The 22183-nt window shown below is 32.9% G+C and overlaps 1 protein-coding gene across 6 annotated transcripts in view; it reads right to left on the bottom strand.

Moving 5' to 3' along the window:
- Window positions 1-22164, bottom strand: part of LOC143257025 (uncharacterized) — a 66898-nt gene extending 44734 nt beyond the window's left edge. For 2 of the 6 annotated variants that reach the window (XM_076515094.1, XM_076515096.1), the window contains exons 1-2: window positions 21748-22164; window positions 19246-19352 (exon numbers count right to left, since the gene is read on the bottom strand). In XM_076515094.1, the coding sequence (XP_076371209.1) occupies window positions 19246-19352; window positions 21748-21772 (132 nt within the window). In that variant the 5' untranslated portion in view covers window positions 21773-22164. Of the gene's footprint in view, window positions 1-19245; window positions 19353-19944; window positions 19981-21747 lie in introns of those variants that run through there. The other 4 variants (XM_076515099.1, XM_076515098.1, XM_076515095.1 and 1 more) reach the window with 3 other exon arrangements.
- Between the last annotated feature and the right edge of the window lie 19 nt (window positions 22165-22183).

The raw sequence follows: 22183 nt of genomic DNA, 5'->3' as shown, positions 1-22183 counted from the left end.
CTCCGACGCCATAGTAGTCGAAAAAGCCCCAAAACATCTTCTTCAAGGGATGTTTTACGAACTGATTGATGCGAGATTCTCGAAGTTTCTCACCTGGAGATCTGCGAACATGCAGACTTCTTTGACCCTGTACGAATAAATGAGTCACGTCAGTGAATAACACCTTCCTCCATTGTTCTTGCGTCCGGTTCTTGTATTTCAGACACCATTGATACAGTTTTTACTTCATTGAGTTGGTAAATAGGTCGGCCGTATTGCAAAACACAGTTAATGACGCCGTCTGTGTGTAAAAAATGATTATTAAAGGAAATCAGCGGGTCCAGCGAGCCTACACCGGCCGCCATACTGAAAATATTGTAAAATGACCATTTGTTTCAATTAATTTGCACAAGGGTGTATAACCAACATAGTGTAACCTTTCTCTCTTTCTCTTGTTTTTGAAAACTGGAATAAGTACAATCTATTTATTTAATATTCATATAAATTTAAAGCCGATGTCTACCGGAAATAATAAAAAAAGAATGATACGTTGACTTTTATTAATAGTTTCAAACGTTTTGACCTTATTTGTTTTTGTTGCTTTTTTTTTCGTTTCCATTTGTTTCCGATTTCTGTTTGTTCCAAATGAATTACACGAATATATTACAGATGAGGTTCTCAGATTTCTTGCACTTTTCAACAATCAATATATTAAGTTTTCTTTTATGTTGTTTTTACAAGACATTTAACAGATATAATCACATAACCAAACTGATAATTTAGTTTTTTACTCCATTTACAAATAAGCACATGATCAGAAGTGGTGAAATTGTGTTCTGATATCCAGAAGGAACTAAGCAGATTAACACCAATAAACTATCAGTATTCATGTAAAATAGTTTAACCTTTCCGTGTGATGTTAAAATCTGAAACTTGGGAGGGGAGAGATTTAATATCTGTTAAAGAAATGGAAAAAGTCTGAATATTCCGAATTTTACTCATATATCAAAATAACGTCTCGATATTTTTAAACATATTTTTGACTTAGGGCTTGGGTCCCCGATAGGACAGCGATAAATCTAGGGACTTAAAATGCTAAAATCCTGGGGTCAAATCCCTGTCGTGGACACAGTGTGGCTTTCCTACAAAATAAACAAGGAAACTTACGACTTAGGTATGGTGGAGATGAACTGGATCTAAAATGTAACAACCAGTTGAATGGTTCTTTCACGTCAACTCTTATAACACTTTCAACAAGTTCACTCAATTGTTGTGTGTACGGTTTCAAATTCCGTTTAATTAGAATGGGTAGATAGGCAAACTGATTTCTAAACGAGCTTGCACAGTAATCATGAGAGATGGTCTTCGTTTGATGAATTATTTGTCCGGTCAGGTTACATTTGTGAACACTTTACAATAGTGTGTTACAATATCTCAACCTACCTTCCTATCATTAATATTATTCGTATTTTTGTTTGATATATTTTTGTTTAATATTTGTGTCGATAGGGGTTGGTTAAATGGCGTCGTTACTAAGATGTGTTAGCCATAACATCATGAGTCAATCGTATGTACTAAATAAGCCATGTTTAATGGAAACTTTCAACAAATGAAAATCCGCAAGTTCGACTTCTTACATAGAACTAGGTATAACTTTACGATCAGACATCTTGTTTAAAAAAGGCGGTGAAACTCAAGATTTTTTTGATGTTGGGACAAAAATATTTCCAAAGCATTGCTACTTTTGTTGAGGGGATTAAAGGTTTACTGCGATAGGTATTCTATGAGCATTTTACAATGTGTTAATGATAACCAGGTCATTCCGCGCATTTTACAACAATCAAGAGTAAATATTCATCTACTTCTTATTCTGATGACGTTAATTGGTTGAAGTCTCATAAATTACATAAAAGTCTTTCACTTACAGAATGATATGGCTTGGGTGTTTGGGAGCTCGTCTAGTAATCTAAGGATCGCGGGTTCGAATCAATCCTACCACAGAACACGCTAGCCCCTTTCAGCAATGGAGGCGTTATAAAGTTATGGAAAATCCTACAATTAATGGTAAAAGAGCAGTCCAAGCTTTGGCGGAAGATGGTATTGACTAGCTGCCTTCTTTCTACTCTGTCACTTCTAAATTAGGGACGGCTGGCATAGATAGCCATCTAGAAGCTTTGCGTAAAATTAAAAAAAATAAACAAACACAAAATGATACAAGACAATGAAAATATTTCCAACAAAGCATCTCATTAGCCGAGGCTCATGAAATGGCACCGAATTTGTTTTTTTTTTTGTTTTTTTTCAAATATCGTTTAGTTCATAGCTTCATCTCCTGGTCGATTTGAAGCCTAATGACAGCCGCAGCCATTGAGAGTTCCTTCTTGTTTTTAATGGTCCTTCTAATACGCACTCTTCTTTTCTTTGGATTCAAATATCTTGGGACAACCTCTCGGATCGCTCTAACTTCAACATAGACTATTGCTACCTACCAGATCCATCAGCCCTTTCATACTTTCCAACTTTACTCTTTTGACTAAAATTACGGTAAGCATGATCCTTACTTCCCTTGTGTACACTATCAAGTTGGCATTTAAAACAGGTCTTTTATAAGTAAATTACTTTGCTGAAGGCAATGGATTTTCCCCAAAATCTTGACACAAACAGGGATAAGACACCATTTTCAAACGAATATTTTTCTGCAAGAAATGGAACGGTTGACATAAAAATTGTAAAAGCTGTAATACTGAATTGTCATTAGAAGACAGTTTTAGGAATGTGTATCATAGTAGAAGTGATGCTAAAAACAGTCGCCAATTTATACAACTAGGTCAAAGCAATCTTTGACAACTTGTATTTCAAAATGTATTTCTGGCAAATCTGCTATGGCTATTTTAAACTACTGACCACACTAAACGCGGCCAGTCGGCAGCATTCTACCACCCACTGTAAGGAACTGTCTGATACTCTTATAACGCATCCACAGTTTAAAAGTGCAAGAGAATATTCTGTGGACCGCACAGGCTCAAACTACTATTCAGCTCCGAAATCCGAAGCTCTACCACAGGGTCAACTCAAACCTATTTGTATGAATCTGGATTGAAAATTTACATTACAATACATTTTACCTTAAGTGATACAATAAGAATGATTACACCACGAAAAGCAAAAGTGGAAATATACTTAAAATTAAAGTTCATACGTTGAAGATAATGCCGGAAATAAATAAAAACAAGACATGAAAATTTGTACATACGACTCCTACCGGAAACCGGACGCAAACATAAAGAAAAATTTCTTTTACTCACGCTTTCGGGGACCAGACAAAAATAAAACAAAACTTTAAAAACAAGAACCGAGTAATTTCATCTTTACTAATTCGTAATGTTATCAACAGATGGTGCTATATACATTATTGATTGGCCATCCGATCTACTTTGTATTATTTTTATGTCTGAAACGGGTATCGTATATATTGTTACGCGAGGTAGTCAAGCAGCTATTGTCTCTCAACGCACTTAAGAAATGCAAGGGATCGGCCAGCATTTAAGTGTAGTATTGAAAGCAAATAAAAACAGGCATGTACTTACGTATAAAAGTAGAGCCTACGTCTTGACATTAGATCAGTAAGTTTATTTATTCACACAGAAGTTTGGGATGAATGTTTTATCTTGCTAACACTGTTGTGGGAGTTGGTACAATATATCAATACCAGAGTGAGTTAAAGCGTTAGCACTTAACATGCACTGACATTATTAACTTAACCGTACAGAAATATGCTGTATTAAAATACATTAGTTTCGTAACTTCAATGTACCACATCTTACACGTTTACCTTTTCCAATTTATATTATTTTTATATTTATATTATAAATCAAACTAACACTGAAAACATTTAACTTAATAAAAACTGTTTTCCTGGAAAGGTAATAACAGGTTTTCAAATCAATGTACGATTTACTCTTCACAGCAGCATAGGAAAATAGACCAGCTGTGAGTGAGTGTTACACATACACCAAAGCCCTCACCCAACTATGTCCCAGATACACGTGACTAAACAAAAAACAACAACGTGCCCACGTTGCTTGGCCTGAGACAAGAAATTTCGTCAAACTTTTGAAACTAGTAAAAAAAAATATGGAAAAAAAATGAACGCACAGGCGCCACATTGATAGGATTACAGCTAAATTAGTGTGTTCTTCGAACCGTGCACGCAGACAGACAGGAAAGAGGGGAGGGGTTGTAATGCATTTCCCTGCTTCTCGGTGACTATGGTAAATATTACCTGCTCCACCTGCGGGCAAACGTAGATTCCGATTTGATATCACTTTGAAAGACGAGGCACCAGCCGCTAACCTCGTTTAAATGTCAACAGTAATCAAAGACTTATAGTAACAGTTAACATTTCTTTTCATACACTGTGGTGTCAGTTAATTACACACAAATCAGAAATGATGTTTTTTGAGATCCACCCTTGGTAACACGAATAAACGATTTGAAGAAAAACAAATTTATTTACTGATATGCGTTATTGTAGTATAAAACTGTGCCCTCTTCTCTGTAAAAATTACTTTCGTATGTCATCTTAATCGATTCTTCAACCTGTAAAAATTGTCCTCGATTTTCTTCTGTAAATTTTACTGTCATACATCATGATCGGTTCTATACTTTGTAAAACCAGTCACATTGTTTTATTTTTCGGTAAAAGTTACTGTCATACGTTATGATCGATATTGTACCTTCTAAAATTAATGTCCTTGATTTTTTTTCTGTAAAAATTACTGTCATGCGTCATCATGATCGGTTCTATAATTTGTAAAATTAGTCCTTAATTTTGTCTGTAAAATTACTGTCATATGTCATCGTGATCGATTCTTCATCCTATAAATATTTTTCTTGATTTTTTATTTGTTAAAATCACTGTTGTAAGCTGTTAATGATACCTTCCTCGTCAAAATTAATACTAAAATATGTAACCATTACTGATCACCCTTTAAGAATTAGTCTCCCCTCCTCTTCTACAAGTATGGTTGTCGCCAGGATTTGTTTCAAGATGGAGGGTCGTTTTTGAAATCGATAACATATGTAGGCCCAAGTTAGTAACGAACCAGTATCACGGCCCATAGTAAAGTTCATGCCGATTTGAAGAAACGTGTTAGTAAGTGAACGAGGTTGTAAATATACAATTTCAATAACATGTTTTTTATAGCCATAGATTTTATTTTCCGTGACTATTAACATACAGTAGAGGTTTAAAATGTTCGCACTCCGCGACCCCCATATCCCTGATGTATATACGAGTTACAGATCTGCCATCATAATAAAAAAAACTTACTCATTTCACCACATTTGATAAGTGCTGTTTTTGCGATACCTCAAAATAAACCACCTCAACAAGTATCATTCTTTGATAGATTATTTTGGCAGAGTATTTATGATGAAACTTTGTAGAATGGACGGCAACTGCCTGTTGTGGAGACACAAGTGCAGAGAAGGACGTTTCGAAAGTCTTCCGCCTTTCGTCCTCTGCACGTTTCATACAATTATTGTCATGTCACCAATGTCGTTTCCTGTAACTAAAACGTACGTCACTGTGATTATCCCTTTCACCATGTAACAACTATTGTTTCATTTCAGCAAGGCTGTCTATCCTTGCATACCTAACTATTACTTTCGTGTGTCACCGTAAGCAATCCGTTATTCTGTACCATGCCACTTTGATTAACCCCCCCCTCCCCCAGAACTAGCACTCTCATGAGTCTTTGACTTAGTTCTTTCCCTTCTGTTTTCTTTATGGCCTAATAAACTAGCCGGAGCTTAAGTTTTTTTTTATTTCAATTAAGTGTATTACTAAAACACAAACTAGCCAAACGATATTTAAAAATACCCCCCCCCAAGAAAGGGATAACAAACTTTATGACATTGACGGCTTTGTCATTACATATGACAAACTAGAGAGGCCAAGATTCATAAGCCGATGTAACATGCACCTCCCCCTGACAACTCAACTTATTCGATAGCATATTCCAAGAAAGCAACCAAACTACAATATGTGTACTTTTAAAGAAATAAACACTTAACTTGAAACTTTGTGAAAAAAATGTATCGTAACTCTGTAATACAGAGGCCCGACATGGATAAGCGGTTAGGGCGCTTGACTCCTAATCTGAGAGCCACGAGTTCAAATACCCGTTATGTCAAACTTGCTCGCCCTTTCAGCCGAGAGGTCGTTATAAAGTTGTGGTCAATCCCATTATTCGTTGGAAAAAGTGGCCCAAACGTTGGTGGTGGGTGGTGGTAACGAACTACCTTCTCTCTGGTCTTACACTGCTAAATTAGGGACGGCTAGTGAAGACAACCCTCGTGTGGTTTTGTGTGAATTTTAAAAAAATAACGTTTATAATATAAAGGCAAGTTCGTTAATGCGTAAATAGATTTTTTTCTATCACAATGACAAAAACTTTATGGGTAAGTTATGAACTAATAAAGACCTATTTTTTGACTCTGTATTGTGTGAACGAACACTATCGATATCAAAACAACCCCTGACAGCATTTACGTATGCAGACAAGATAGCTGTTTAGAGCTCTCGGTTTTTCTCACAAATATTGCGACTTTCGTTTCATATTTGATCACTGTAAAACCAAAAAAACGAAAACAATTCCAAGTACGTCCAAATGCAAAGGAGTGGCAAAATAAAAAGCCCTAACTTTGCTAATTTATTTTACCTTTAACCGCTGTAACATTACAAGAAAGACATGTCTCACGTCTATATGCTTTAGTCTTAATAGTTTTCATAAGATATCTTGACAAAATCTTATTAGGAGTAGACGGAATATATAAAAAACTAGAAGAGCAAAAAGACTAAGTTTGCACGCACACACATATACTGCCTGATCACCCCGGTAAGATACAAAAAAGCACAAATAAAAAAAACATGACCTTGATTAAGTTAGTTTGTAGAGTTGTCGCAAGGAGTCTGTAATAGTTCTCACTTCGACTGATGAAAATAAGGGCATTTCATGACAAAATACGTTGTTTTTAAACCTCCCACTCCCTAAAATCGGAAGGGCGGCCTAAAAAAAAAAAAAGGATTCTGGGCGTACTGACCCCTGCAAATTGTAATACAATCGACCCAGAAATAAAGAAATATTGTACGATTGTAATCTGATCGAATTCATCTTTGGTGTGGAAAAAAGGGTCTGGCCAAAAAAAATGATTGAGTGTGTGGCTTAAACAAATGAAATCAAAATTGGTGGCTAAACTGGTAACTACAGCTTTAGTATTGGTACGATGTTTACAACAAATATTCATTCACAAGTTAGCCGGGCCACGTTTTCTGTTTAATATGGGGCATGATATTAGCTAAAGCAAGATAAAAAATTAACATGTATTAGCTTTAGGATAATCCTACAATTTAAAATAGACTTGTACTTTACACAACTAAACAGAATCTTTAAAGTACGTGGCAGTAATGTTTTCTCTATAAAACAGTGTTAATACCTTCCTTCATGGTAACGCTATGGAATCTAAATTAAGTTTCTTGTCATCTCTTCTACACAATTGGTACAACTGTATCAAGCACCTGTATTTCCGCGAATTGCTTAAACTAATATCACATGACGTTAAACCCATTTAATTAGGAGAATTTAATAAAACTTAGTAAAAATGAGCTTAGAATTTGACATTAAATAATCAATAACTGTCCACACATACGATTCTTCTGTGAACTTGAACTAGAAACTGCTAATCTAGTTTGCTTGACCTAACCAATATTTATTTATCTATACGTCCATTTACCTCATACCTTTGCTAATTTAAATCAACCGTCTTTGATACGAATCTCAAAAACTAAAAATGGTGCAATTTTGACTTTTAGGTGAAGCTTCAGTAAACATTTCAAACTGGTAGCTCGCGTTACTTTTGGCGTAGGCGTGGATAAAAATGTTGTTCAAATACGAGCAGTTTTTGTTGAATGACTTTGCATACGTGGTTTATATTTAGACTAAACTTGACACCTAATTTTAGGTGGTAAAGTTCTACAAGTACACCAAATTTGAAAAACAAACAAACAAAGAGACAAGTATGCATTTCTATCATACAACCGTTTTACACTTTTAATGCGAGAAAAAAAAAGAAAATTAAAATTGGAGATTTTATATCTCGTGTTTTTTAATGGATTGACTTGAAATTTGATGTGTAAAGTTTTGTTTGAATTTCGCGCAAAGCTACACGAGAGCTATCTATACTAATCGTTCCCAATTTAACAGTGTAAGACTAGAGGGAAGGCAGTAATCACCATCCATCGCCAACTCTTGGGCTACTCTTCTAACAACGAATAGTGGGATTGATATTATAACGCCCCACAACTGAAAAGGTGAGCATGTTTGGTGGATATATAAAGTAAGGTTGTAGTATAATACATACATTGAAAATATTTGATAATTTGGACTACCAATGTCCGAGCTACAGTAAATAGAAAATCGTTAAACTATCACTCCTGTTAATAACACTGTTCTGTAGGAAATTTTGGCCACACGACACACAACGCGTGTCTTGATTATTGGAAAGAAGGAAAGACAACACATAACAGAGGAAGTTAAGATGTTGTTAGATTTAACAGGTTATACGTGCACAATTTTAACATTGATTACTACACAGTTTACACAAGTAAATGTTACTGTTGCCACAATGCAACTTGCTCTAGTAAGAGTTCGTTCTAAGTACCATGTACTTCTACTGTTCGCATAATTTACAGAAGTATGAACGAACGCTTTAAACCCAGAGAATTGGAGGAGAATTCGACACCAACGGGCCTAAAATTGTGAAAACGTCGCGTTGAGTGGATATATATATATTCCACACTCCTCTTTTGGCAAGCGCGTTATTACATTCATACCTAAAAGTACACTGCAAAGGAAAGGCCTGGAGGTTTCGCAAATGAAAAATACATCTATAGTTAACGTGATTCTTATCATATCTATGGAGTTTTGAGTCCATTTCACTTCACCATACCTGTACGTGAGCGCAGGTGTACATCTGGCAAACCGGACAGCAGTTGAACGAACATTTTTTCACAGTAACTGTAGGTCTTTTTTAAGCTTCAACTTGCACTTCAAAAAGTGTTGCTACGTACAACATGACTTGCAGTAGTGTGTAGGAACCAATTAAACAATGTATAATAAAATACAAGTTTCCTGCACATGTACGTGCTTGTGCTTGCTTATATCTGTGGTAAATACAAGTGTCAGTGAGAACTGACTTTTTCAAAATTTTCGGGGAGCATAATCCTAACATGCTTTTCACACTATTCTGAGTTGCCTGACTTATCCAAACAAGCCACCTCTATTTCTACAATAATCTAAATTAATTTAGATATTTGAATAATGTTATGCTATTTCGTCGAATTCATTATTCAATAACTGTAACTGTTTACTGATTATGTATGTTAAAGATTTCTTATTATGTATCTTAAGTACAAATTACGTTATCTTTACGAAACAGCGCTTTTAATTGTTGATCGCATGGTATTCCACTTAAACTGCTAATAATGAAGTTAATATTTCGACCAATATGGTTTTCCTTAAATAACCCTGTCACGCCAAACGTGCTCGCCCTTTCAGCCGTGGGAGAGTTATAATGTCAGTCAATCCCACTATTCGTTGGTAAAAGAAAAGCCCAAGAGTTGGCGATGGGTGGTGATGACACGCTGCCTTCCCTTTAGTCTTACACTACTAAATTAGGGGCGGCTAGAGAAGATAGCCCTCGCGAAGCTTTGCGCGAAATTCAAAAACAAACAAACAAAACAACCTTTAAATAACACAATTATCAATTCACTGTCAGTATAAACAAATTAATCGCGTGACGAGTTTATTGCACAAAGTGACACAGAATGACGTTATTATTGTAACAAACACGCGTTTTGGATTTTTCATTCAACGTCAATAATATCAAAATATCCACGTCAATAATAACAAAATCTATTGTTATAACCACTGAATGTTACTTCATCACTTCTTTCGTTAGTAACAATACGTCTGCTGTTGTACCCAGTACATGTGTATTATTCAATTTACACTTATACAATTTTGTATCGCTGTACCAACATGTGTAATATTCAATTTGATCTACACCAATGTCAGTGAATTTATTGTTTATTATTACGTTTTAATTTATGATTTACCTCTAAAATGTATATGAATAATTTCAACCACATTTTACATAAAAGTAGCCAAAGGGAACTCAAGATTCCATGAATTGAAATGTTAATCACAGAAACAGCGTTACCTAAATGAGCCAGAAGTGGCGAAGCAATTATTCAGATGCTTTGGTCCCAACACGTCTCAAAACATATAGATGTGGAACGCTACAAATACACGTAACATACCACATCTAAACTTAGTAACAGAACCAGACACAATGATGCCTCGGTAAACAGTATTTCTTAGAAGAAAAAAATTCTACGTTGTCAATTTTAAAGTTTTTGATTTATTTCTCCAGTTTAACGAACTGCGTCACAAAGAAACATGGGTATAAAAAATAACCTGAATGAGGCAAGGTCATTTTTACAATAAAAAGTTATTTCGTATTTGGGTGTATGCGAATACATAAGTTATGTGTATAAAACTATTATAGAGAAAAACGTGGGTGTGGATGAATTTTGTTTCGAAAAAAACACAAAAAACTACAGTTTATAATCGGGAATGGCATTCACGTGCAGTTATGCTGACTGATTCATAATATACTATTCGAAGAACATTTTCAGCTGAAGTATTTAAAAGGCGGTACAAATAATGCTGCGCCACTTAACTAATTCTGGGTAAACATTAACGTATGTTTTGGAAACAATTTTCAGTGACGTCATCATTGAGACCACAGATACCAAAGTAGGAATATCGCAGAAATGCAGGTACAAAGTGATAAATTCTGAACCTTGAAGAATTATTATACGTAGGATGAAAAAAATGTGTGGTGTGCGTTGCGACGTATAATGTCACGTCCGAACGTAGATTGTTTTATACTTTAGCCAAAAAAAGGTGGATTGCATAGCAATGTTTATACATTTTCAAAACAAAATCAGTGGTTGTGTGAGCTCATAACAGCAACTTCCATTAAATTTTAAAATTTTAAAACGGAAAGTAATTAGGTTCCAACGTTAAAGCTTAATTAAAGAGCAAAAATCAGCGATACTTTATGTGCACAAACCTAAACCTAATCAGAGAACCCCTACGATTCAGATAATTTTTAATTGATTACCACAAGGAAGGAAATCAAGGCAGCACCTACCGCCCCAAGAATACTGTCCACCTCTCTAAGCCGAATAACGAAAAGAATGTCACATAAAAATGTCATACAAATATTTTTTTGGGGAATGAAAATGAAAAACGCGCAAACCTTTGATGAAACATGTTTGTGATTTATTAAATGTTCGCGTCTGAAATATGAGGATAGTGAATCTTAAGGCAAAGCGTCAGTTACTAATTTATTAAGAAAACTTGAAGTGAATAACGTGTAGCTTCGCACATATATATATTCTATTCATTATTTTCACCCAAAGCTAGATGTCTGGATACGTGTAATCTGAACAATGCATGCTATATACTAGTCAAATTTTTATTTTATGTTTGAATTGTACACACTTATTTGCACTAAATATTTGACATACTGTTGCTCATGTCAGTGTGTTCAACAATACTGTAACAATATATTATATTCACCCCTGATCACCTAACCTAAATATCTGTTTCACTATTTTCTGTATCAGTTTTTTTTTTACCTCTTCAATAATAATAATAAATCCTGTATGTAATCAATAAGTTATGTTCAACTCCGATAATGTAAGAAATATGCTGTATTGTTATCCGTGACAGTTGTCAATAACAATGTTAAACCTCGTTCTATATATAGTGCTACAGTTTTATACGACTTATTCAATAATAATAATACATCAGGTTAAAATACGTTCTATAGTGTTCGGTAACTGACATATTCTTTTTCAACATTCAAACATGTTAATTAACAATATTAATTTCCGACTAGAGCATGCTGACTACTTGAGCAAAATTTAAAAAATCACACTGATAATGTTTATAGCTAATTAACCCATTGACTCCCGATTCGTTATACAGTGTACGATCCGCTTACGGTTGTTGAACGCGAATGTACCGAAAATACGGTGTAAGATTTACAAAAATTACAAGAACGTTTAAAACGGCCACAATCAATGGGTTAAATACACTTGCATTATTTTAAATAAGAGGCTTCGTTCAGCACTTGCACACGTGGATAATGTCCCGATTGTATATGATAGTACCCTGAATCCCCAGTTGGTGTCTTGAAAATGTGAATAGAAAACTATGATCAATATCATATCAAAACGCCAAAAATTCTTGCGATTTCTGGAACTCGGTAGAAAATTGCCAAACTTGGCGGCTTTCGGCACAACAAGGTTGAACCTTACTCTTCTCACGAAAAAGATGAATCGCCATTGGTCAAGTCTACTGACTCAAGATCCGAATCTTTTAATTTAACCCGTTCATGACTGACTCGGTATAAAATACATGAGTTGGTATACTTATTTGCACACGTCAAGTATTTGAACTATAACTTTTAATGCTGTACGTGTATCATCATGAAATCTGATAATTTTTAGTAATGATTTCTAGTCTTTTGTACACAAAAAATTCAGACTTTTTATTTTTATTTATACTAGATTTGTTTGTGAAAACATCGAGTCTGTTTTGTTACTAGCCAGAGTGCGAGGTGATTTTAATGCCATGATTAAAAAACTATTCTTCGTCTCAAATATTATTTGTTTCATCTCTCTAATCTCCAAAATACATTTCAAACGTTCGTTTTCGACAAAACTTTATATTTTTTCGGTTATTTTCTCGGTCCAAACTATAGAGGTCTGCCAATTTGACCGACCTCGCAACTACCATAAAATAATAAATATAAATTATTCTATTTTCGTTCTAGAATTACTACAAATTATAACACGAAAACACAAATGCTTTGTCTAAGTAGCTTAACTCTCATAACATTACATATTTACATATACTTTTGTTATACCGACCTTCCAGTCGTACCCGAATAACAAAACAGAAGTTATAATCACGCGGTGCACGTGCACTAATTCTATCATATCCAATAATATAAAAGTGAACTTTATTTTTTATAAAATAACCTGTCTTGGCTGTGTTGTAGTGGATAAGTGTTTTATAAAATACAGTTACATGCAAAGTATTGTATATTATATATGTATATAAATAATTGCTATTTACAAACTTGTTCTTAAAGCTAATGTTTCTTAAAACACTGAACAGTAAACAAAGAAGTAAAGCAAACAATTATTATCTCTTCTAGTTACGATATTTGTGCTCGGTTGTTGCTTGTCGTTGCTTGTTGAGCCTTATGAAATTTTCTACGTGAAGGCTTTTATATATACATATGAATAACCATAAATTATTACATCTATACCACAGAATTCCATTATAATATACATAGTTAAGTAACTAAGCTTTATTTCTATTTTAAAAGATTTGAAATTTCGAGCAGACTAAAGACAAACGCAATCCCCTTGAAATCTCGTCTCGAAAGAGCGGGATGGCGTCCTAAGACATGAAAATAGTAGAGAAAGCTATAAAGAGGGCATTCTAAGCTTCAATTGGTTATTCACATGTCATATATACAAGTCATTGTATAAAAGGCTGTTTTCAAAAATGGAAATAGGTAAGCGGGAGAGGGGCACTGTGTTTGTTCAGTACGTGAGCAATATCTCAGAAAATAGAAAATATAGTAGGTTCTTATTTTATATTTTGTCTTGTTAATATTGGTAATCTGAATTTCTAATTCGTACGAAACTATAGACTATATACTTTGGCATCACAAACATATAATTCGAAACAGTACTACATTCAATCTACCACGTGACACAAAAATCAATGTTTGTGTGTGTTTTGTTTATTTACTTTTAAATTTAAAACTTAAATAATATATAATAATAACGTTTAAGTTATAATCTACAGTTTGATACCAAACGTATGGACGTAAATTCATAAAATAGTAGTTCGATAAAATTTTGAATGCACGTCAAGAATTTGTTTGTTTGGAATTTCGCGCAAAGCTACACTAGGGCTATCTGCGCTAGCCGTCCCTAATGTGGCAGTGTAAGACTAGCTAGTCATCACCACCCACCGCCAACTCCTGGGCTACTCTTTTACCAACGAATAGTGGGATTGACCGTACATTATAACGCCCCACTGCTGAAAGGGCGAGCGTGTTTTGGTGCGACGGGGATTCGAACCAAGAAACGCAAGGGCATGGCCTTCGACTTGGAGTGATAGGGTTAAGCATCTAGCGACGCCTTTGTTCCAAACTATGTTAATATTTAATATGTTATTTTACTCCCACTGATTTATCCAAAACGTTTACATTATTGGTTGTGTTGGTCAAGATCATAAAAGGCAACATCATTATTTACAACATAGAACAATTTATATGTATGTAAAATACTGCTTTGCTTGGTGCACAGAGATTTTATTTTGCATTTGACAACTATCTAACTGTACGAGAGATAAAATCTTTTGTCATTCTTACTTTATGAACGGACCAACTTCTATTCCCAATATGTTTAAGCAAGCCCCCCTTTTTTTTGTAAGCTCTTCTTACAAATGGAGAGGAGAGAAATTGGCTGAAGGATAATAAACTGGATTAGACAAGAACAACAATTAGGTTGAGTTTTTTTAATGTTCCACTCAGACCTAGGCCTCCTTTCCACTTTTACGTAAAGAATACAAACATACTTCTCTATAAAGGGCAACCACTGAAGTTTAAAAAAATGTAGGTCAACTAGCCTGTGTATCAGATTCTAGCTGTGATTGTTACTAATTTCATTTAGAGGGAGGGATTTACTGAATTAAAACTTGAAAAAAAAAAGACCTTAGTTATTCACAGGAAACAAAAAAATTAGTTTCTCAACTGAAAGTAACTGGTTCACAACATAAAATTTTGTTTCCTTTCAAGAATTTCTAGTTTTCATAAACATATTAAACACATACAGGATACATATTGGTATTTTCATATAAAGCCCCGATGGAGATCGATCAAACTATTTTATGAGTTTGATTTCTAAATCAATTTAAACCTTGTCAAAGAAAATTTTTCTTTCAATACAGTAAAGTATCAATCAATGAACCTCTTGTCATTTCTTAAATAATTTTTAGAAGCAATACTAAAAACAAATGCATTTGTGGTCTGAAATATCAGAAACAACTTAATACTGTGCAGGAAGTCTGAAACAAGATACAATGAAGTTTGATATGACTGCTTTTCTCCTTAAACAAGAGCTTAAACACAATAAGTATATCCATTTATCCTCCTTAACCAAGTACTTAACATAAACAACCTTAAAGTTTATTGAATGGCAGTTATTTAATATAAATGCTCACCAAACATACATACACGAACAAAATTAGTCTACTAAAAGGTGGCTACTTGATAGAAGCAATCATTTAACACTGAACTTATTGACTTTACTTAATAATATCATTTAATAGGAGCAACAATTCAACAGTTAATAAGAATCACTAAAACTAAAAAAAATCAATTTATTGAATAGTGGTTAGATACAAAGAGCAATCACTCAACAGCAAATTTTATCAGTCAATTGAATGATAATACAATGTACAGACAACAAAAACCTACTCTTCTTCTGACAAAAAAAAATGAAACTGTCTCAGTTGAAATCTAGCCAGTCTCTTTAAATCTTCAGATTGTGTGCTTTCATGTCATTGTCTCTACAAAACTACACACAAATAAAAAGCTTTTATCCTACCAACCCCTGGGGTAGTCTTGTGAACTTCAAAGAGATTACCTATTAACTATCTTCTTTCAAGAGTAAATAAGTTGAGATGTTAACCTAGTTGATAAATACAATTACTAAGCACCCAAAATAACAAGTCAGTTAGAATGATATATAATCACCATAATGACTAATAGACTATACAGTTATATACTTCTAATCATTAAACAGTTACTCCTCTTTTTCATTTATTTTTCATTACTCAATACTAATTACATATTTAGTATCCTACATTTAAGTTGGCAATCTGCTGTCACCTTATAGCAAGTCCTTAGAAGGACTTCATAGTAGAAAGGGTTGGGTGCAGTCCTGGAACTTCTTGTTAGAAAGATTGGTACATTATTCACTTGACTTGGGGAACCATAAACAGTTGTTCCTTGAAGGTGGAAGTAAGTGTGCAGCAGAAATGTAGAGTTTACATTAACAACTAGGTTTAAAATTGTTCCACTAGATGGCTCTGACATGCAACTGGATTATTCTAAATCTGTACTTTGCTATAGTGGCATTATGAACTTCATCTTCATTGGGCTTTACAACAAGAAAATGGTAAAATGTGAAAAATATGGGCTATCTCGGATGAGAGAAGAAACAAAAGAAATGAGGAAAATTAATAGGTGAAAAATGAAGTGCTAAATTGGTGGGATTAATTTTACTTCTTTTACATAGACAGAAGAATCAAAAAGCTTCGACATTTTAAACTGTGTATACTCATGTACTGCGTAACTTAAAGTTACTTTAAAAATGCCAAATTACATACTACACGCCAGACCTGAAGAGGGAGCGATCAACTTCTCAACTTTGACTGGAGACCAGATCCTATGAATTAACTGTTAGTAACAATAAACTTCTCAACTTTGGCTAGAGACCAGATCCTATGAATTAACTGTTAGTAATTTTGAATATTTAGTGAATCCAACCTCAGGTAAACATAAGCATAAGCTAACGATGAGGTTAACAACTGCAACAACAAAATACATATTTTCAGCTATGAAGTGTAGTCAAATGAATGAAAATGTGGCTGTAGAAAAATGTGAAAAAGTCACTGGAAAAACCAACAACAACATGATGTGAATCTATTGTATCTGTATTTGGTTGCCACACTTGACTAAATCATTGATGTCAACACTGTTGGAAGTAGTGTTCTCAGTGGGCAAAGCATGAAGATATTATACCATCTTGTCTAAGTCATCTTTGATTAGATGAGCATACCATTTTGCAGCTAGCTCACAACCATTGTTACTACTTTGAAGTTTAGGTTTTGTATAAAAAAAGAACAAGCTGCAATTTTTATGTCCACATAAGATATAAAACACTTTCCAATTGAAAGAAAAAGTGAATTTATTAAAAACATGAAACTTTTATGAAAACTACTTTAGATCTGCTGATCTAGGTAAATACTTTCACAAAACGTAGGAGTATAATTTTCATTAAATGACTTATTAAAGAAATACGCTTTTTTATAATATTTTATCAATGGTGAAAAAACTTATGATTTGCAAAGTTGTTCATTAACCATATTTTTATGCACATTTTTGATAAAATACATTGTCTGAAGTTACATAACATTTTGCATTCTTTTAGTATTTCAGGGACTAGTTCCAATTCACAATAATTCATTGGTGCAACCTGTCTCCACTCATGGAAGTACTTGAAATTTGATTCCCAAGTTTCTTTAGAAAACATTTTCACCAAGATTTATAAAGCCTGGTACACAATTTTTGATAATCACTAGTTATTAATTAAAACTAATACAGTATACTGATTACTTAATCTTCTTTAAAGTGTGGAATTCCTGTATATACTACAAGCAGTACGAAAGAAAACATGTTAACAGCAGACAGTTGACTTCCACCACCCTCAGTTGGATGACTGACATTTGACACCATCAACAATTGGTATTTAGTGATAAAAATAATTAAAAATCAGCAACTAGTAATTAGACTTAGGTGATAGTATAAGCAACTACTCATGACAATGACAGGTATTTGACAGCCTTACTCTAAGTACTCAGTGACAGTTTCTTAACAAAAACAATCACTCAATATCAACAATTAACAGTCCATTGAACAATAGTTTCTTAATAAAAGCAATCACTCAAAACTAACAATTAACAGTCCATTGAACAATTGTTTTTTGATAAAACAATCACTCAACACATAACCAGTCTACTGACTTTTAGTTAGTTAATAATAACAACCACTCAATATGAAAAGTCACAAATACACTTGAATGGTAGTTAGTTCATAACAAAGACTCAATACAAAAAATAACAAGTGCACTTGAATGGTGGTTAGTTAATAAGAAAAAACACTCAACACAAAGATAACTGGATGACTGAAAAGTGGTTACTTGATAAGAACAGTCACTAAATACCAAACACAACTAATTTGTATGATGACAGACTATTGCAAATGTTTCTTGATTGCTGTCATAGTCACTAACACAAAGAACTTCCTGTATCTAGGTACAATAACAAGCTGTTCAGATATAAGAGACAAGCATGTGGTTTACCTTGACAGAAAATAAGAAGGGGCCAATCTCATAGCTGCCATGACTACTGACAATTGTTTTTATATGGAATGAAAAGAAGGCAGCAAATCCTTACAGTTGTGAAATAACAAGATAAATTATTCTATAATAACAGTTAATTTTTTATGACTCTAAAAACTGTAAAAAGTTCACAAAACATAAGCTACATCTGTAAAAAATACTGAAACAAAGTCTTCAAAATGATATGAAATCTATAATGTTTTAGTTTTTTAAATAACCTTAATTTGTCATACTTTACCTTTATGCTGGATTATTGTTATTCTTATGCATTAAACTATTGTTTGCATTTTACACTATTTTAAATAGATAGTTTTCTTTCATCTGAAAGTTTCTTTGCTATGAGCAAGTTCAGAATTTCTGTCTATTTTGCATCATAAGAACTATATATCAATAAGACAATTGGAACACATTGGTTAGTATACATAACAATGTAAATTCTGAAAGTTACTTCCTGAACTGTATTAAGCAAAATCCATATATGAAAAAAAGACTACCATATGAATCAAATTAGGTAACAGAAATAAAAATGTTATATCTGAGCATAATCTCATGAGGAATGAATATAAGAAATCACTTGATTCCATTTGTATACTGTATCAAACACTAATAAGAAACATTATGAACTGTTTGTACACTATCTTAATCACTTCATAACAGTCATTACTATTCATTTTGATGGCAGATTACATTACATAATGAACTGTGTTTGGATTCTGTCTCTGAAACACTTGATAACATAATACATAAATATTTGAATGAATAAAATACTACACATTTATTTTGATCTAATTATATATATTTGCACAGGTCCTGAGACAGAACACTTTTCTTTAGAGTCTATAAATTATGAAACTTACCCAAGTTGTTATTTTTGTAAAACCAAACTTTCCTTGGAATAGACGAAGAAATTGTGACACATATGCACTTTCCCACAGTCCCCGTATGGCTTCATAAGGATTTTCATCTAAATAATAGAAATATGAAGAAACAAAACATAATTAAACATAGCTATTCTTCATACATTTCTACTATAACTTTATAGGCATAAATAAAAACAAATCAAGAAACCTCAGCTGATGAGGTATCCTATACAATATAACGTGGAAATACTTTTTTTTTTTTTACATCTCCTGTATCTGTTTGTATAAACAAGTTATTCTGAAAGTTGTTTCCAAGATTGTTTATTTACATACACTTAACACACACTTTTCACTACTTAACCATCTACATTAGTCGAGATGCCATAGTGATCAGAATCTGTGTGCAATATAAGTATCTATTTATATCTAAATATGAAATTAATGATAACTGATAAAAATAACTATCTAATTTGGCAGAGATACACATTTATAATATTTCTTAAATGTTTCCTCCAAGAGTTGTCCTATACAATTCTTCTCTGAGATATAAAAGAATCAGAAATCAATTTTATTCCTGAGAGGTAGAAACTTAAAACAATTAACAATATAAAAATACATTTTAATAATCTATTTCACATATAAAACTATATTACAGGAATCTATAACAACAAAAATTAAAATATTAAAACAGCCCACCAATTAACATCTGCTACATCTCAGTATCTCATCCTTTGTGTGTTGTTTCCTTGTTTGAGTTATTCAGATAAAGCTGTTAAAAATAAAAAGATCTTAAACATCTGTCAAAAACTATCCAGTTGGAAAAACTTTGTAATGTGGTGGCAGGTGACCTTTTAAATCACAAAATGTGCTGAAAATCTTATCATAGTAGTAATACTTGTTTTTTTCGCAGACCATCTGCTTCAGTACCAGTAGTCAAAATCCATGAATCATTCCATGACCTTGTTGATATAATGTATACTTTTGTAACTGTATAGAACAAATAAACTAGTTGTCTTCTAAAACAATCTCAGAAATTGTCATTATTTTGTTATCTTAAAAAAACTAACCCCTTTAATAAACTTGATAATTAAAAAGAATCACATTTTGTGTATCTCGAGCTATTAAAAATTAGTTATTGTACCTCATACTATTACAAGATTACGATCATTGTACCTCACACTATTAAAAAATTATAATTATTTTATTGTTAATTAGCATCATACAAAAACTAGTTATATAATAAAATTCATAAAATGCAAATATTACAGAAAATGTTCACCAAACACAATAAAATGTGAAGGCTATAAATATTCTGTTAAAAATTATTTCATAAAAAACACAAGTTCTAAACTCACTATCTCCTAACTTGTATATTTTTCCTTCTTTAAATAAAGATAAAAGTTTTGTACATTGTTTAACTTTCTTATATCATTCAACTATTTTCTATTTTCAAAGTTTATGTCTCATAAAAGCTCCTAAACTGTTTTAAATTACAATTTTGTACACAATGAACTTATGAATAATAACCAATTTTAGAAATGAAACAACTAAATATAAAACACAAAAATTAACTGTTATAATAATGTAATATCATTTTGTTGAGAGAGTTAGGAGAGTTAAAATTATAATTTAGGAAAATGTTAAAATATTCTTTTCACCTTTAAAGAATTCATTTAAAGTTAGCAATAACATCTACTTAAGTAGCAAACATTCTGTTGAACCATTTGACAGGTCTACTGTAAATTCTTTTGTTCTTTAGATTTAGTACAAATCTGGCTTGTAAAACTACGTATTCTACATTCTGCATATAACTTCTGTGCAGAAGATAGTTAATGTCACTTTCCTTACTGAAAGTTTATAAGTTATAACCTAATTACGCTTAGATGTTGTAACACACTAAACTACACTAGGTACAAGTTCACTGATAACGTTTATAATAACAGTGTATGACTAGTCAGTCCTTTGAAGCAATTTTTACATCTTACATGCCAACATGTGATAAAATGCACTACTATACATATTCACACGCAAAAGGTTACATAGTCAGATAAAAATACTTTAGAAAACACAAGATTAATTCTTTAACTTAAGAATATTCACTTCTTATATATAACTTAACATTTTACATACGTACCAAACTATACTTATTCATTTTGGTTACATTTGAAACAACTAACAGTACAAACCTTAAATTCTTGCCCTACCTTGGTCAACTGATTTTAAAATATTTACTACTAATAAACAAATTTTACTAAACCACGTTCTGGGGTACCTCTCACTTGCCTCTTGTCCATTATATGTTATTCAGAAATCAAATAGTAACAATAAAAGAAGTTTTTTCCTTGTTAAAACACCAAGCTTTATAGAGTACATGAACTAACAATTTCCTTATGACACATTTCATTAATAATAATGCTGTGTGACAAAAATATTTATATAAACAGGACCATCTGGTGCACAAAACTATAGAACTGATAAACTATACATAACGATATTCACCTTGTAATTTAAATTTTCTTGGCATTTTCTAAGATATTCGCCAACAGATGCCAAACATTTTTGATGACATTCTATTCTCATTTTCTATGCTAAATTGGTCATGTTGCACTCGTATGACCTATTGCAAGCTCCTCAATGAGGATAAGTTTCCTGAAGTTGAAAGTGATTAATGTTTTTGCAATGGCGGTGAGATCATAAGATGTTTTTGAATATTTTAGATATTATGCAGCTGCATATCAAACTTGCCCAATTATGGTTCACTTTTTCATAATCCTGGTAACACTTAACTGAATATCTTTGATAATCTCTCCACAGTCAAGTTGCACAGAAACGTATTAAAGATTCTAAATTTTTCATCTTCAATGCAGTGAAACATTTAAACCAACACAATACGAATCGCGTATAAGAAGTTCATATTCTGTGGTGCATCAATTTC

This window comes from Tachypleus tridentatus, chromosome 7 (assembly GCF_004210375.1).
Source record: "Tachypleus tridentatus isolate NWPU-2018 chromosome 7, ASM421037v1, whole genome shotgun sequence".
NCBI classification, from domain to species: domain Eukaryota; kingdom Metazoa; phylum Arthropoda; class Merostomata; order Xiphosura; family Limulidae; genus Tachypleus; species Tachypleus tridentatus.
The sequence above is the reverse complement of the archived record's forward strand: the minus strand, read 5'-3'. Positions and strand labels throughout refer to the sequence as shown.